This window comes from Balaenoptera acutorostrata, chromosome X (genome assembly GCF_949987535.1).
Source record: "Balaenoptera acutorostrata chromosome X, mBalAcu1.1, whole genome shotgun sequence".
Classification (NCBI taxonomy): domain Eukaryota; kingdom Metazoa; phylum Chordata; class Mammalia; order Artiodactyla; family Balaenopteridae; genus Balaenoptera; species Balaenoptera acutorostrata.
In genome coordinates, this window is record NC_080085.1 from 112,881,000 (window position 1) to 112,898,605 (window position 17,606).

At 54.5% G+C, this 17,606-nt stretch overlaps 2 protein-coding genes across 19 annotated transcripts in view; one reads left to right on the forward strand and one right to left on the reverse strand.

Moving 5' to 3' along the window:
• The window catches only part of BCORL1 (BCL6 corepressor like 1), a 61,821-nt gene extending 57,049 nt beyond the window's left edge, over nucleotides 1-4,772 (forward strand). For all 13 annotated transcript variants that reach the window (XM_057538655.1, XM_057538653.1, XM_057538662.1 and 10 more), the window contains 2 exons: nucleotides 407-560; nucleotides 3,859-4,772. In XM_057538655.1, coding sequence (XP_057394638.1) covers nucleotides 407-560; nucleotides 3,859-4,141 — 437 coding nt within the window. In that variant the 3' untranslated portion in view covers nucleotides 4,142-4,772. The remainder of the gene's footprint in view (nucleotides 1-406; nucleotides 561-3,858) is intronic.
• A 4,894-nt stretch (nucleotides 4,773-9,666) lies between these two features.
• Nucleotides 9,667-17,606, reverse strand: part of ELF4 (E74 like ETS transcription factor 4) — a 48,179-nt gene continuing 40,239 nt past the window's right edge. For 4 of the 6 annotated variants that reach the window (XM_057537849.1, XM_057537850.1, XM_057537847.1 and 1 more), the window contains 6 exons: nucleotides 17,413-17,604; nucleotides 16,460-16,543; nucleotides 16,191-16,383; nucleotides 15,126-15,503; nucleotides 13,707-14,265; nucleotides 9,667-13,089 (listed from right to left, as the gene is read on the reverse strand). In XM_057537849.1, coding sequence (XP_057393832.1) covers nucleotides 12,595-13,089; nucleotides 13,707-14,265; nucleotides 15,126-15,503; nucleotides 16,191-16,383; nucleotides 16,460-16,543; nucleotides 17,413-17,604 — 1,901 coding nt within the window. In that variant the 3' untranslated portion in view covers nucleotides 9,667-12,594. Of the gene's footprint in view, nucleotides 14,266-15,125; nucleotides 15,504-16,190; nucleotides 16,384-16,459; nucleotides 16,544-17,412; nucleotides 17,605-17,606 lie in introns of all 6 variants that reach the window. The other 2 variants (XM_057537852.1, XM_057537851.1) reach the window with 2 other exon arrangements.

Below are 17,606 nucleotides of genomic sequence, written 5' to 3' on the forward strand. Positions count from 1 at the left end.
CCCTCCGGGCTTCTGGGGACGCCAGCAGGCAGTCTGGTGGCTTGGGAAAGCTGCGGTTTGAAGGGCAAGTGTTTTCCCTTGCCTTCGACTGCTGATGACATCTTCAGGCTTCTGTCTCCAACAGTTGGGCAGCGTATCCTTCACACCACCTTGCTTTTTTCCGGTTGAAAGGTGGAGGAGTATAAGGAATCTCTGGCCACAAAGTACTACCTCCCAGGGCTAGAACTTTCACGTGCCCTCCCAAGGATGTGAGCCACGAGATGAGAGACATTTGGCCCTGACCGGGGATCTGGTTGTTGGTCTCCTGATCACCCACCGCCGCACCTCTTTGTCTTGTTGGAACATTTCTTTTCTTTGGTTTTATGCATGTAGCTAAGTCCTAATTCCCTGTATGATGTCTTTACAGAGGAAAAAGAAGGGTTTGCCTGTGACCTCCTACATAATCCTCCTGGGAGCTCCGATCAAGAAGGAGATGATGTGGAAGAGGATGATTTTATGTTCGAGTTCTCAGACAAGCCTCTTCTCCCTTGCTACAACCTCCAGGTGTCAGTGTCCCGCGGGTGAGTGTTTGAGAGATCTATGAGGACCAAGCACTAGCAGCCTGGCAACCCTGGCCCGCCTCCCTGCGAATGCTGGAGTTCTCCAGAAGGAAGCTGAGACCTGGAGAACAAGTGCTAGAGCATAGGAAAGATAATATATGACCAAGTCCAGCCTGACTTTCCAGCCCAGATTAGATATGTTCAGAATAGCTCTAGGTACATTGACTATGTGTGTTTTCCAAAACCAAAATCTAGATTCACTCTCTGAAGGATTTTTGCCCTGTTCCTGGGTGTAAGAGATGATCTGGGAGATACTTGGGCTGGTGAACTATTAGAATCTCTGGAACATTTTTGTGGTTTCTGGGGACAGCCAGACAGAATATTTGAAATTGAGATTCTTGGAAAAGCCGGGACATATGGTTGCCATAGCTATGGGGCCACCGGGGTCCTTAAGTAATCCACAGGCTGGTTTCTCATTTGCCTTAATGTTGGCGAGATGATGGCGTGGCCGCTGTCCTCTCAGATTACCGTGCACATTATAACGAGGATCACCCGTTTGCGGAGGCTAGGATATACTTGATGCTTAGCATTAGACTGAACCCAATTTAACCTTTATTTGATGATTCAGAAGGGAGTTCAGCGGCCTGCAGGGCCGTGGCTGTACTGGTTAGGAGGATGCAGGATACACTGTCCTTTTGTTCTTGGCCTCCATCATTAAGTGTCCTCTTCTTGGTATCTTCACATATTTCAAATACCTTTGCAGACACTTTTAAGGATACTTTTTCTTTGATATCTATTTTTAAAATACCAGACCCTATTTTTTTTAAACGAAAGCACATGAAGTGCACTTGATAGAGAGACGGGGAGGAGGGGGCAATGGATTAGGAACCCTGTGAGGGAGCCCCTCAGTTGACGACTCTAACCACTAGACCACAGTTTCTTTGCATCCCTTCCCCCCTGGCCTGATAAGAATAAAAATAGCCTCTATGATGACACTAGTAGGGATCAAGTTTCACGGGGTTTTGGTCCTTATTCTTCTGGGCATAAGCTGATCCCTGAAGGCGGGGCTGGGCCTCTGGGATATAGTATTGCACAGTTAATTAATTCCTCCAAAGTATTCAGCACCTCCTTCTCTGAAACAGGATCTTGGGCCCCAGGCAGTAAAAGGACCGGGGTAGTGTGCTTTAGGTGCGGACAGAACACGGGGCAACCGAGGGCCGCGCACCACTCAGCAAGCTGGGCGGCAGGCAGGTTTTCCGTTGAGAGCTTGGTACCAGCAGAGCTGGTTTTCCTGATGTTACATCCTCCAGCGCCACTTCTGAATCTGCCCTTCCACAGGGCTACAGCACGATGTGAACGTTTATGTTCTTAAAGAAGTGTGTGTGTGTGTGTGTGTGTGTGTGTGTAGAATGATGACTCCGAGGCCCTGTGGCTTTCAGAAGTGCCTTCTGACTCATCAAAGCAAGACTGAATTGTGATCACCAGTGTTAATGTTCTGAGGGGGTTTTTCCTCCATTCTTTGAAAGCGATGTCCAAGTGTCTGGCATCTGTAGTCCCTTTCCCTTAACCCAGAACACCCCATTCCCTGATTGTGTGAGATGACAGAGGTTATTGTCATTTGGAAGAAATGCTGCATTTTAGGGATGAGGACTGTGGGTCTGGGTAGAAGTTTTAGGTGCTGTACAGAACATTCAATTCCAGAAACATGTCTTAATCAGTTGTACCAGGTCAAACCCTGAGGGCTAGAATATAGCTCTGGCCTTCAAAGAATCTCCAGTCTGATAGAGGACACAGACAAGTATACCATTAACTCTAATAAAAGACCAAGTTCCTAAGCAGATTTATTATTGTAAAACACTCAAACAGTTCAGAAGGGTGTCAAGTGAAAAGTAAAAATTCCGGTCCACCCCAAGTCCCCATTCCTGTGCCACAGAGAGCCACAGTTTACATTTCTTTTATATTCTTTCTGAAATGGGCTCTGTTACAGGTATTATAATAGGGGTACAAGCCAAGTGCCATGAGACTGTGGAAGATGGGATGAGCAACCGGTTACATCGGGGGAAGGCTTCACTGGTGACAGGGAGTCTGCACTGCGCCAGTGAGGAGAGGAGGATGGAGGGTGTGGCACGAGCAAAGGCATTGAGACATTCAAGTTCAGAAAACAGGGCTAGTCCTTCATCAGATGGCTGGCACTTGGTGGGATGGGGATACAGTGCGTGTGTGTGTGTGTGTGTGTGTGTGTGTGTGTGTGTGTGTGTGTGTGAAAGAGAGAGAGAGGGAGATTGGGTGGAGACAGGGATGAAGGGGTTGAATGGGGTCGTGTTTGAATGGGGTCTTGCATGATAATCATGCTAAAGAGTTTGAAGGGTTTTTTGCTGGAGATACTGGGGATCCATTGAAAGTGGTTTAGGGAGCGAGTGAAAAGGTCCGATATTCTTTTTAGAAAACGAAGAATAACAGAGGACCCAGTGAGGGTGGGTGGGGGGTGGCTCTTGGCAGAGGGAAACCAGTTAGGAGGCTGATGCAATATAGTCCAGGCTAAAAGTGGTAAAGGCTGGAAGTGGGACAGTGGAATGGTGAATGGCGAGGAGGGACAGCCCTGGAAACAGGGACCACTGACATGGGGATGCAGCATTTCCTCGTGGTTTAGTCAAAGCAAGCGTTTGGCCCGGGCCAGGCTAGCAGCCCCCCCTCCCAGCTGCCCCCAGGCTGTCGCCCAGTCGGGTGTGCTCAGCAAAGTCAGACTGGCTGTAGCTGTAACGTGAGCTCTGGCCCTGCAGAAATGATGGTGCTCCGCTGGAGAAAAAACTTGTCTAATGCATTCCAGAGCCAAAGAGAAATGCCTTTTGGATTACCCGCAGTTTAGGCCTTTCTCCACGGCTCCCCCTCTGCCGGGGAAGGTCTTGGAGAACAAGGAGGCAGGGGAAGCAGGAGTGAGAACAGGAAAGGGAAGCCAGACAGGCTGGCAGGGATCGCTCGGGGCAGAACTGGTCCCAGCAGATGGTAAATTCCAGGTCACGGGTGCGGGTAAGGCCTGGGGAAGCCTGCTCAGAGTTTTAGGTTCTGGAAGGCCCATTTCCCTCCCGCTCCCAGTTTTTGGAAGAGGTCACTCATGGGTTGAGTGCTCGCCATTTAGCTGAAAGCTGGGCCTGCCAATGTGGGGGACAGGAGAAAATATGCACCTCCGCTACACCCATGGGGTCTGTGGCTTAGTGGAGGGTGGCCAGACTGGCAGCCCTCCCACCTGCTCCCAGCACCCCACCCCCGCCGCCCCGTCCCCTTGGCCCCCTCCCCTAACTCCCATTCTTGCCTTTTCTAGGCCCTGCAACTGGTTTCTCTTTACCGACGTCCTGAAGAGGCTGAAGCTTTCCTCGAGGATCTTTCAGGCTCGGTTCCCGCACTTTGAAATCGCCACCTTGCCCAAGGCCGAGTTCTACCGGCAGGTGGCCTCCAGTCAGCTGCTGACCCCCGCCGAGTGGCCTGGAGGCATGGACGCCACCTCCGCCCCGGGCTCCTCTGAGACTGTGGAGCTGGTGCGGTACGAGGCGGAGCTGCTTCGGCTCCTAGGGTCTGAGGTGGAGTTCCAGCCTTGGAACAGTTGACCGGGAAAACAGCCCCTCCCTTTTCTTCTTTCTCCTCCCAAGTTCACCCTTCCCCCACCTCCCATGTCTTTCCCCCACCGAGCACCAGACTGCAGAAAGAGGCAATAATACGGACCAACAAGAAGCCGCCTTATCAATGCCAGCATTAGTGACTGGATTGTTTTTTGTTTTTTGTTTGGTTACAGTTAGTTCTCATCTCCCTGTCATCGTCATTGTTGTCGTGGTTGGTGACGGGGGTGGAAAGTTGAACTCCACGTCTGAGGACAAGAGGTCCCAGGGGTGGTGGGAGGTGGCGCCAGGGTCCCTTGGACTGGCCTCCTTGTGTGTGACCAAGACCAAACCTGGGCCCTGGGTGGCCACGGGCTGTCCGGAGGAGAAATGAGAAAAGCCCAAATCTCTGAGCGCCCCCTCTGTTCCCCTGTGTTCTTTTGTCTTCCATAGTATTTATTTTATTAGTATTTAATTTGTATTGTTTCATTGGTTTCTGATAAGTCTGTATCACTGTGACGATTTGAGACAACTTGTTGTATTGAGGGACTTTCTTCACCTCCTTTCTTTGTCTTTCTCGATTAAGCTCTGAAGCTGTTCCCTCCCTCTGAAAAAGTTACTCCCAGGTTTTTTTCCACCACTGGGGAGGGGGTGGGGAGGGGTGGGGGGGGTCATTGGCTTGTGACTAATGATGGTGGCTGGTGCTGGCCCAGGTCTGGGGGGTGGGGGGTGAATCCTGAGTCTTTGGTGCTCACCCCTCCCCCAGTTTTTCCCCGTTTCACCCTCCTGCCCTTTGCAGCAGCCCTGCTGTCTCGAGATTAGTGTTTACTGGGGAGGGGAGGATTATGGGAGTAAGGGGTTAATGAGTTACTCTTACGGAGGAGAGTTGAGAATGGGTCTGAAGGATAAGGTAGCCCCCTCCTTGCTGTCCTCACCGCCCTCCTCAGAGTGCACAATATGGGTTTGTTCCTGCAGCTTTCCCCCCTGAGCCCCCGGCCGCCCTGGATACTGAGCCTCTCAGCTCCCCACCCTTGTCCCCATCTCTCCCCCTTGCCTGACTCAGAGCACCCCTTTCCTCTCTCTTCTCTCTCTCCTCCCTCTGCCCCCCACCCCTGTTCTGCTTTGGAATCTGCAGAGGGCTCTGGGATTGCCTGCCAGATGTTGAACCCAGGCCTCAGCTATTTCCTAGGTTGAGGGCAGGAGTCTGGTCTCCGGCCAGCCTCCACTCCTGCCTGGGGACCTGGGGCTGAGTGTGCGGCCCTACCAGGCTTCCCTTCCAGCGCTGGGTTTGTTCATGGAGAGAGAGGGAGGGGCTTGGGCTGCTTCCCTGTCCCGGCTCCCTCTGTGGCGTTGTCTTTCCCACTCTTGTTCTTATTTTTCTACCAATTGCTATTTTTCCGAACAATCCTTGTAGAGAGTATGTGCCATCCAAAGGCGGGAGGGCCTCCCTATGGCCAGCTCTGGTTGGAGATGGTACAATTTTATTGTACAGGTGCTAAAACAACAACAACAAAAGAAGAAAATGGAAAAAAAAGGACAAAAAAAAAGGCAAAAAAAAAAGAGCCAGTTTGAGGATGGGACAATCTGTTCATTGGAGACTCCTGACCCTTGCAGGAGCATTGGTGGTTATTTTCTTTGTATTGTGTTTGTTCTTTGTTCCCAGGGGGAAGTTCTAGGCCCCCTTCTGTAGGACTGCTCCCCGCCCCCACCATACTGCCCAGTTGGTTTTGAACAGTTGTTCTCCCTTTCTAAAAAAAAAAAAATATATATATATATATATATGTATGTGTGTATATATATATATATATGAAATTGAGGGGTTTTGGGGGTTTTAATTTTTTGGTTTTGTTGGGGTTCATGGTATTGTGTGGTTTATTTTATGTTTGCCTTTACTTTTTTGCATTTGGGTGTGTATTCTGGCTGCCCTTTATGTTTAATTTTAAGCAACTGGCTGTGGAGTCAAAAACACTTGCATACTGAAAAACCTGTGTCAGGGCTTCTGTCTCCTGTCTTCTCTCCTCCCCGTATTGGCTCTTCCGTGGTTACAGAAGGTGGGCATCCCCATGAAGTCAGTGGGGAAAGCTCTGATCCTGCTTTGCAGTTTTGGGTCCTGATGGGCACAGCAAATGAGGACAAGGTGGAGTGGCCAGTGAGCATTTGGGTCACTGGGGCAAGATCTGGAAAGGAAAGGAAAGGCAGGGGCAAATCCTGGGGGTGGGCCAGTGGGGAGAGTTGAGCACCTGCGTTGATTGGGCGCGGGGGGGCAGGGGTTGGTGGGGTCCCCCCGCGCGTGTGCACACGTTCCTCGTTCTGCACAGGAGGAGCATGATCGGAGGGAGGGACCCTCTTTAGGTGGCTGTGAAGGATGATCCTCTTTAACTCAAGGAAATCACCTGCCTGCCAGCTCTCTTTCCTGCCCTGGGCCACCTGTGTCAGCAGCTGACTTCATGGTCTTGTCACTGCCCTCACTGTCATGCCGGTGTCCCCCCTGCCCCCCTACCCAGTGCAGTCTTTCTGTGGTTCTGCTTTCCCAAGACCCAGCTACTATGGAGGCAAGATGCCCATCCTGGATTTTACAACTTTTCTCCCTACTTCTGAAAACCAGTGGTAGAAGCTATGATTCCTTCTGACTGCTGGCTCCAGAATGAGCCCGTTATTGTTTGAGGGGAACGGGATGCCTTCAGGCCTGGGATGAGGCCCTTTTAAGCTATGTTCTTAGGACCTCTCACTGTGGCTGCAGTCTCTGGAGAGCCGTATCAGCATACAGGCCAGGGGTCTGTGTGTCTGGCCGACGGGAGTCCAGCCAGCCCCCGAGTGATCTGTGAGCTGCCCAGATGGAGGAGTGGCAGCAGTCCTCCCCATTGGCCTCCACTTACCCACTTTCTGATCCTGAGGCCTCGGGTTCCCAAACAACACCTGAGGCCATGTGGCGAGTGCAAGGATCCAGCTAGGCCAAGGATGCTATGGGAGCTCAGAGGGATGGGCAGGGGCACAGGGTTGTTCAGAAGTGATGCTTAGTTGACAAGTAGGAAAATGGGAATTAGAGGTGGCAGGGAAGAATCTTTGAACTAAGGAGACATCTGAGCACAGGCTTGGAGACAGACAAGGGTAGTATGTGCAGGAAACTACAACCCACTTCAGTGTCACTGGAGCTAGAAGGTACAGGTGGGGGAGGAGGGTGTAGGAGCCCTGCCAGCCATGCCAGGGAGTATGGCTTTGACTTTTGCCTGAGGTGATGGGGAACCATGGGAACTCTTTAAACCAGGTATGACAGAGTATTTTTTTTGTTTTTCTTTTAATACATTGGTAAAAATGTGCTGGAGGTAGGTAGGACAGGCAGAGGGAGGGGAAAAGGTGATTCCTTGAGATTCAGAAGAAAGGATGAAGGGAGAGTCGTGGGGATGCTATAAGGATTTCCATTTAGGGCAGGAGGGAGATGCTGTGGGCAAAGTCCGAATGACCCCAAAGGAATAGGTGATGGTCCTTTGGGCACCCGTGGACAGCCATGGGCGTTTGGGGTGTGTGGGTGTGCACACCCCTTTATTTCTCTGGAGAAAGGGGATGAGTTAAAAGCGGGACCAAACAGCAGTTTCTTTTCTTGCTTTTGGGTTCCCTTCCCCACACCTTTTCTGGAGTCCTCTCACTGCCCTTCTGCCAGAGTGGGAAGATCAAAGCAGGAGGTACGGACTGTGAATCCCATAAAGCAGGAGGTAAATCTGCATCCCTGGTCCGGACGAGGGTGAGGACGATGGCCTCTTATTAAATGATCTAATCCTTTCAGTGCGGCCTAGGGGAAAGAGCCAGCCCACCACTTAGCATCTAGGCTGACTTCGGGTGAGAGAGAACCTAATCTTTCGAGCCTTCATTGCTCCATCTGCCAAATGGGGCTCAATTTACTGCCGACGGAAGAAAATCATACTGAGTAAACATGGCTGTTTAGCTGAAGTTAGTTCCTCCTACACGCTGAGGTCACGAGCTTACAGTTAATGATGGTCTTACCAGAATGTTCATTTTTGGGGTGCAGTGTTGAGAGGGAGGCCCTGTTCAACTCTCCGTACTCCGAGGAAGGATGACCCGCGATCCGTTTGGGTTGGGAGGGGCGGAATTGGGCGGTAAGCTCCTGCCCCTTCCATATTTTACCCTATGACGGGGAAGCTTGTTGGGTGCTTTACTGTGTCCCGTCCCTGCTAAGACAAGTGCGTGTGTGGTTCGCGGAGGATGAGGTCCGCCCCAAGGGCGGCCTGCTTAGCTCCCAGGGGGAGGGGCCAAGTGCTGGAGCCTTCTGGACCCCGCAACGGGGCGGGCCAGGCTCCACGTGTTCCCCGAAACCACGGGTTTCCATGGCGAGGCGGGCTGCTAAGCTGCAGCGTTGGGCAAACGGACTCGGACGCCTCCCAGGAGCCCGGGCTCACGCCGCGGGCGGTCGGGGCCCTCCGCGCGCAGACGGCTGTCGCGGGTGCCTCGATCACTCTCCGATTTCAAGGTTGAAAGCGGCGGTGCGTGCAAGTGTAGCTAAAGGCAGGCCGCGGTGGGGAGGTGGCCAGGCCGGGCGCCCCGCGGCTGGGGGCGGCGGCCCGGTCTCACTCCCGCCGCCCGTGCGAGAGTGGCGGCCGGCGCAGGAGGCCAGGCCCGCCGCGTGCTCACCTGCTAGTCCCGGAGGCTGGGGGTGGGGGGCGACGGGGCGGGGCCAGGGCGCGACCGGCCAATGGGGAGAGGGCATTCATTCGACTGCTGAATTCCCTCTGGAAAGGGGAGGGGGAGGGGGCCGGGGGGAAAGTTCCAAGCTACGGAGCGATGGAAAGCCTTGGTGGGGGCCGGAGCCGCCCAGGGACAGTTTGGGGCGCAGGGGCAGGACTGAGGGAGAGGAAGATGCCGGCCGCGGCCGCCTCCGCCAAGAGCGGCGCGCCCCGCCCTGGCCGCCTCTCCCTTCCCGGGCTCCGCTGGGTCACCCGCCCGCCTGCGCCGGCTCCATAGCGCCACCTGCTGGACGCCGGCCGCACGCCTGGAGTGCCAAGGCGGAGGCTCTCACAGGCTGCGACCGCCTTGGCCTCTCAGGCCTGGGAGCGGCCGGAGGGCAATGAGCTCACCTCGGATCCAGCGGCTTTGGAGCCGGAGGCAACCGTCTCTTTAAAAATACATGATGGGGTCAGAAAGACTGCGACCGTGAGAATAACTTCTTGTTCTGCCCCTCCCACAGGGCCTGACACTTCTACCACTCAGTCCCACCCAGGGATGAGGAAATAGTGATGAGTCTGTCCCAGGAAGGGGGCAGCAGAAAAGGGCAGGAGTTCAGAGTCTTCGGGGCACCCGGTGGCAGCAAGGCACTGCTGGAAGCAGCCTTGGTCTCCTTGTGGACCCTGCTGTCCTGGGGTGGCCGCAGACGTGGGCAAGGGAGGCAGCTGCCTGCAGTGCTGTATGAGGGGAAAAAAGCCGTGGTAGCCCCCAAGTATGGGTTGTCCTTTTCTCGCCCCTCTTGCCTGCCTTAGTATAGGGCTGAAATCCCCATGATTAGAAACAGGACTCATTCATTCTTTCAATAAACATTTATTGAGCACCTACTGTGTGCCAGGCACTGTGCTAGGCGCTGGGGATACATCAGTGACTAACACACAGTCCCTGTCCTTGAGGAGCTCACAGTCTATCGGAGGGGAAACATACATAAACACATAGCTAAGGAGCTACCATGTGCTAAGTGCTACAATAAGAGGTATATACAAAGTGCTGTGGGAGCTCAGAGGAGGGAGTAATGCATCAGCTGCTGGGGGTGAGGAGCAAGTCTCTTGACTGTATTAAACCATTGCAAAGGCAGGGATGTTGTTGCCACGTGACCCTGGTTGAAATGAACCTGTCTCCTGAGGCTCTCCTCTAGCCCTCTCCCATAACTATATCAGCACAGGTTAGTTTATCAGATTAGCTAATTTAACACTTCGAGTAGGAAAGAAACTGGACAGGTAAGTTTCTTTAGGGGCAGGAGATGTTCAAAGTAGTAACAACTCTTGGGTGCTAAGGCTGGGGGGGTGGGGTGGGGGTACCATGAGGGCACTGAGCCAGGGAGGGCAGGCCCTGGGCAGTGGAGCACCTGGGGTGAGTGCCTGTGCAGAGGGGAGGTCGGAGGTCACCTACCTCAAACTTTGGTCCCCCATCTCTCACCAGCTCAATCAGTAACCGTCCGCTGATGCTCACTAGTTGCTTCGTAGTGTGCCCTGCTCTTTGGGTGATACAGTCCCCTGCCCCTCAGAAGGTAACACACTAATTGGGGAGACTAAATAGGTTCAGGTCACTGAAGATTTGAGTAACAGTTTGTGATTATTATAGAGGAGATGTCACAGGCTGCTCACAATCAGTTGCCAAAAGAGTGGCAACTGCAACAAGTTTAAATGAACTCACTTAAGGATAGGCTGGTCTGGGGAGGCAGCTTCCATGAACCAAGGCTTGAAGGATGGATACAACTTAATTGGTACTAGCGGGGTGGGAAGACCATTCCGGTTGAGCAGAAGCAAGTAAAGCAAAAGCACAGAGGTGGGAAACTCCAACAGAGGCACATTCAAAGTCCAGCCAATCCATCCCTTTGACTGGAGCAGTACACAGGTCAGGGGAGCAATGTTGAGCCGATTGGGGAAGTCAGGCCCTGATGGTGAAGGGCCTTGCCAGAAGGTCAAAGACTTGGGAACCTGTCTGAAGACAGAGCTGATGCTAAGCGCAAAATACTTCTGGAACGGCTGCCCTGAGCCCTCAAGTGCTCCCCCACACCTCCTCCAGGACCCCTGGACTGCCTCACGATTCAGAAAATAAAGGGTTAATGCCCAGCTGCTCAGAACAGATTGGAGGTGAAGTATTTTGAGTGTCACCCCGACCTGGAGGCATCCTGGCAGAGGAATAACAGAGGTGGTGCCCTGGCAGATTGGACGGGCTGAGTCGGATCACCCTGGGGGGCTGCCAATATGTCTGGGGAGGGGGTTAAGCTCTGAGTGAGTTTCAGCTAGGCTGGGACTGTGGAAGAACGGCCAGATTTGAGAGACAGTGGGGAACTGCGCTGGAGTTCAGGAAATGGGGAGGGGACAGGGTCAAGTGAACGCAGCCGTCAGCTGGCTCTGAAATGTCAAGCTTAGAAGGTCAGGAAAATGGTGGCACCATTAACAGAAACAGGCAAGTCATGACGGCCGTTTTGTTTCGAAAGGTTTTGTGTGTGTGGAGGACTTTCAAAAATCCATTTTTGACAGAGGGGCACTCTTTGAGGGACTGACAGGCATCCAGGTAGAACTACCCAGCAGACCGCTAGAAATGTGAGCCAGAAGCTGAGGAGAAGAGTGAGGGCTGGAGCTCTAGATTTCAGACCCAACCCAAAGAGCCCTCCTGGAGCCAGGAGGATGGATGAAGCCCTTGCGGGCACCCACACGTAAAGTGGTAGATGTGGAGCCAGCACGGGCACAGAGAGAGAGGGTGACAGAGGGCTCGGGTGAGCCCAGCTAGTGCCGAAGGGGATGGGAAGTAGTGTCATGTGCCGTGAGGGCTCACAGGGGCCAAGAACTGTGAAGAAGACCTTCGTATGATGAGTTCTATGGGGTTGGGGTGAGGGGGGGCCGGGCCACTCTTAACCCATGTGGCACCTTTGTGCCAAAATTACTTTTAAAGGTGACCCTTTTCAAGATGCTTTACTTTCCACCACCAGGAAATGGTCATAATAAACTGATTTTATTAGAAAAAGTCACGTTAACGCCAAGCGCTGGAGACGTGTAAGAAATACACCTGCACAACCATATATGCTTCCCTCCTGGGGGGAGAAGAGGGAGAACAAGAGGACGATAATGGGCTTGGCAGTGACCAGGAGAGAAGGGCAACCAGGGGAGGTAGTTAGGTCACGTGGCTGGTTTTGTGCCAAGGACATAGCAAAGGTCCTGAGGCACTGATTCACATTAACCAAATTCATCAGATAATATCACTGTTTCCAAGGCTGACACATTAGAGCTCTTAGCCTGGCTCTGAAACTTGGCGGAGAGAGGAAAGCGAATTCACAGAAGAGAAAGGGGACGGGATGGAGGCCCCAGGTCGAGGGGTTGACTTCACGAGAAAGTTGGCTGAGCCCTTCTCAGAAAGAGGAAAGACGGAAGGAAGGCACGTGGAGAGACAGGAGGGACGGGAAGCTCACAGCTGCTGGCTCCCATCTTCGTGGAGGAGGAATCAGGGTGAGGTGAGAAAGCTGGAGATCAGGGGCCGAGGCCCACTGGAGGTGGTCTGCTGCAGCCGTCGCGGGAGTGGCTGGGTGGACCGACCTGTGAGGGGAGTAGAAAGTAGGCTGAGCAGCAAGTAGGCACGAGCGGTGACGGAGGCGGGCCCAAAGCACGTTGCTACTGGATTATCCGACTGTCCCCGGCACCACCTGCCAGCAGGGAAGCGGCAGGGGCAAAATTAATCAGGAGGGAAGCCAGGATCCGGGGTGCAGGGCAGGGCGCCCATGAAGGCTGGTGTTACAGCCCGAGCCCTTGGCGCAAATATCCAGCTAATTTAGCCCCCCTCCCCCTGGGGACTTTGTGGCTGGGTCTGCCCCCGGAGGGGCGCTTCAGCAAAGCACTCCGGGGAGCTGACGTTTCCGGCCTGCTGGCTGATGACTGGTGGGCAAAGAGGCTGAGCCCAGGAAGAAAGCGTCTTCCCCAACACACGTGCCCATTGAAGGTCTCCTCCCGTGGACCTGCTCCAGCTCTGTGACATCTCTCCAGATTTGGGGGCTCCAACCTGTACCCCATAGGCTCAGAACAACCGAATCTTGGTTTGTACAAAGGGAACCGGAGAAGGCTTTCCCTTAAAACAGAAAATTCCCCATCTCTGTGGCTGACCCACAGAGAGACACACACCCTTGAAGACCTCACAGCTACACCCCCGTCCTCACCAAAGAAATGGAGATACAGACCCACGAGTACACACAAATACGTACAGAGATATTCACATACGGGATAGTAAATACTCTGTGGAGGGAAAGAAGATGGTGAAATACAGCCAGGTGAAAAGACTCTTTTCACGAAGCCCCTACCCCAGCCCTGGCTACAAACGTCTCAGGAGGTCTGCCCTCCATCACCAAGTGAGCCTATTACCCCGACAAGAACATATCCCCTAGTGCTCTTGAAAGCCGTGGTCTGACACCAGGGATGCTCCGACTGGGCCTGTCTTGGCCATGGTGACGCCAGGCAGGGGTGGGGCACGGGGGTGTGGTGTACTGACACCCCACTGAAATATAAGGGCAGGTGCACTACTTAAGTCAGTCTCTCTTAGAGGAAGTCCGTATACAAATGCTGCTCAACTTTGCCTGGTGGGTCACACTTCCCCCCAAGCCCTCCGTTTATATGTCATGGGGCTCCATCTTAATGAGGGAAGTGGGGTTGAACGGGGAGAAGGGGGCTGGGGTTGGGGATCTGGTCAGCAGGCTCCCAGATGTGGTCACACTAGGCTCAGCCGTAAACAGGGACCCTGAGCCCGAGGAGAGCTCAAGTTCAGCCACCGGGGTCAGCCCAACAGTGGGGCGGCTGGGAGGAGAGAAAGTCTGGTTTCCCAGAAGGCTCGGATTGTGGGAACCCCTTGAAACTACCTGGGTTGGAAGTGGCTGAAGGTGAGCCTGATCCCTCAGGAGCTCCCTCAGGGTCTCTTCAGGAACCAGCAGCCCCTCCATGGGGGCCCCAGTCATCATGCCCTGTACATAGGAGGAGGGCCTCAGCGGCCCCTCCTTGACCCCAGGGGCTGCTGTGGCACCGGAAGTCCTGATGAAGGCCGCAATCACAGTCCCGGGGGGCTGAGAGCTGGGCCCGGCTGGGCCAGCCCCTGTGACCGAGGGTGGTGCTGGATTGGTCGCACAGTTGCCCCCAGCCAGAATTTGGGGGAGGCTACTGAGAATCAGCGGAGCCCCTGGTGCGGCCACCTGGTTCTCTTGGAAACTGGTGTTCAGGGGGAAGGAGGCCTGCAAAGTGAAGGTGTCCTTGAAGGTCGAAGCAGGCGGAACACTCTGGAGAACGAGCTGGGTTGAAGCAGTAGTACTGGCAGGAGGCCCGTTGGTCAGCACGGTGGTCAGCGGGATGGTCTGCAGGGTCAAGGCCGAGCCTGACCCGACAGGGGCCACTCCTAGGTGGATGTTGCTGGGCACTGAAGACGTACTGAGGAGAAACAGAAAACAGATTTGGTTCAGGTAGGAGGCTCAGAAGGAGGGCACAGGAGGAACGGAGCCGAAGGCGTTTTCTTTCTTTGTCGTCACTTTGGCTACCGTTTGTTGAGCACTTAGTAAAGGTCAGGGATCATTCTAACCGGCTGGCATGCAGGATTTCACTCAATCTTCCGATCAGCCCATGAGTTGAATAAGATTAACAATCTGATTTTACTGTGTGAGGAAACAGGAACAGAGAGGTTATGTAACTTGCCCTAGACCACACAGCCAGTAACAGGGACACATCAAGGCTTTCTGACTCCAGAGCTCGTGTTTGTCACCGCTCCACTCTACTGCCGGCCCTCTTCAGAAGAGCATCCCTGTGGCCCACACCAGCGTAGTAACAGGTACATACATATAAGCCAGGCAAGGCCCAAAGTTTTCATGGAAAATTGGAGGCACCTTAGTGTGGACAAGAAGTAGCAAGAGCTTTCCTGGTGGGCTTGGAGGGCCTGAGGAAGGCAGGATGTAACATTCTCTGTTGCCTCTTTTCTGGAGTGGAGGAGGCTTGGGGGGATGGGCCCAGGAGTGGAGGCTCCCGGTGGCTGCTTGGGGAGCACTCTGGGGTAACAGAAACAGCCCCAGCTGGCAAGAGAAGCCCCCCAGGTCAACAGCTGGCTCGGCCGTTACATTGGCGTGTGACCTCAGGCAAGTCACTTTTCCTCTTTTAACCAACAAGTGTCCCACTGGCTTCCCAGGGATGCCACAAGGGTCCCAGGAGACCCGAGAGAGTGCGGAGCTTTGCAAGAAGCTGAAAACGCCCCCCATCACGAGGTACTATGGGAAGACTTGGAACGACCTGGGTGCACTTACCTCACAGCTTTGGTGCGTTTGGCCTGGCTCTCTGGTGGAGAGACAAGCACCGTGGAGGTAGTGGGGATCTCCTCGTCTAGAGACAGTCCCGATTCCAGACTCGCAGATGGCTGTAGACCAACGTGCTGAACCTTTGGCTTTTCCCAGGAAGTGGCGCCCCTGCCATGCGGGGCAGCTCTGGATGATACCCTGGAGCTGGCTCGCCGGGTGGTGCTGCTGGACGAGGTGCAGGGAGCGGAGGCCTGAGGGGATGTGGCTGTGACTTCACTTCTCTCATCTTCGTCTTCAATCACCACCAGGTCCTTGGGCATCTCCTTAAACTGGTACACCAGCCTCTGTCCTTCCACTTTGGCAAGGATGCCTCTTTGGTAGTAATATCTGTGGGACATGGGGCAGAAAGTGGGGGGTGAGCCAGGGACACACCACCCTCCCGGGCAGGGCGCGCATGAGGTGGAGGCTGGTCAGGGAGCCAGACAGGAGCCCAAGGGCAAGGGAAGGGGTAGGGCCAACTCTCGGACTTGGAAGGCTTTTATGAAATTTCTGATCTCTCCCCCTGATGACTCAAAGGGTCCACAAGAAGGGATTGCAAACGCTGATCCCCATCCTGCTTTGGGGCAGAGGACGGGGGTGAGTGAAGGATGGGAGGGGGTGGACGATGGGGGTTCAGCGGTCCCCCAACCTGAGAGACCGACCGTGGGTAAGTCAGGCCCATCTTCCTGGGCCCCTAGCTTGCAGAATGTGAAGGAAGCCCTTCTTGGGGATGGGGAGCCCTAAAGTTCTCTTTCTGCTCTAAAAAGAAAAAAGGCTAGGACAGAAATGCAAGAGGAAGGGGACTGTCCCTCCCAGGCGGGACCTGGGAAATGGGCTGGGGGGCAAGCAAACGGGAGGGTCACAGGAATTCCCTCCTCCGAAGAGTGTCCCAGTGACCCAGGCCACAGGAGCGAGGCACTTACACATCACCCAGACAGAGCCCAGTCTCTTCAGGGAAAATTGGAGACCCCTTAGCGACGGGACTCCTTGGACAGAAGGAAGAGCTTGGTGGCCCCTCAGGGCAGGGGCTCCTACCTTAGTGCCCGCCCCATCGTCTCATAGTTCATGTCAGGCTTGTTCTTCTGCTTCCCCCACAGCTTGGACACCGCTTTGGAATCCACCAGCTTGAAGATGCCTTTCTCTCGCTGGGTCCACTTGATGTACTTGGGGCAGGTGTTCCGGTCTTGCAGAAGTGCGAGGAGGAACTCCCACAGGTAGATGGTGCTGCCTGCAGAGCGGCGGGCGGTGAGGGGGCGCCCAGGCCCCCCGGCTCCCTACCCGCCTCACCTGCCTCCCCGCCATACCTTTGCCATCCTTCGATTTCTTCCGAATGGGGATGCTGGGGTCAGTGACAGGTGAGGTACTGCGGTTGCCCTTGGTCTTCCGGACTGTGGGGGGATGGTGGGAGCAGGATGAGGCTGAGCCCAGCCAGCATGAGCGCTGAAGGGCAGGCTCCTGAGAGGGAGGGCCCAAGCGCTCGCCGAGTTAGGGGTGGTGAGGCAGACAAGGAAGAGGCAGGTTGGGAGGCCCAGGGTCACTCTCCACAGGCATAGCCTTCAGGTGCCCGCACCTGCCCAATGGCCCGCCCTCGTTTTCAGGCCCCAAAGGTAGAGCAGAACACCGCTCCTGTGTGCGGCAATGGAGTGCTTGCCGATGAGCCACCTTTAGAAGATCAGAATCTGCCTCGCCTCATTTCTGAAACAAAAAGGCAGCCTAAAGGCGTGACTGTGGTGCGGATAAGTGTGGCACCAGGGTTTGCTTGCCGCACGGACGCGGCAGTATCGACCAGCCATCGCCTGAGTAAATCAATAACACTGGCGCTTGGGAAAGCCCAAAGTCCTCTCCCATACGTGGTCTCGGCTCCGTAAGCTCCGAGAGGGAAGATAAGAGCACGGGTTGAGGCAGAGGCCCCCAGAGGGCCAGGGACTGGCCAGGGGGCCAAGCCTGGTGTCTGAACACTCAGTACAGGATGCAACCCATGGGGATCATTGGGTTTTTAAAAGTTTACATATCTGCTGGGCAGATGGGGGTGGCCTGGGCAATGTCAGGCTTTGGGCAGGCCACCTGATGAGGCCCGTCTTTCCAGAAGGGAGGACTTTCTGTCCACCCCGCCACACCAGAGAGCTGTTCTCTTAATGTGTCTGTGAGCCTCACCCCGACACTCACCCCTACTTATGGTCTCCCTGAGCCCCTCCTACTGCCCACCACCCTGAAGGAACACTCTCCCTCCCCCCCCCTCCCCCTTTCTCTCTCTTACTTCTCTTCTTCGATTTTCCAGTCTTCTTGGCACTTTCTTCTCTGGGGACCTTCTCCTCCAGACAGTGTTCCTCCTGGTCACCAGTGTCACCAGCCCTGTTCAGGGCGTCGGGCTCAGAGACAGGAAACAGGTAGTTGGGCAGAGTGACAGCTGGAGCAGGGTCCGGGTCTGGAAGCATTTCGGAGGTGCTGACT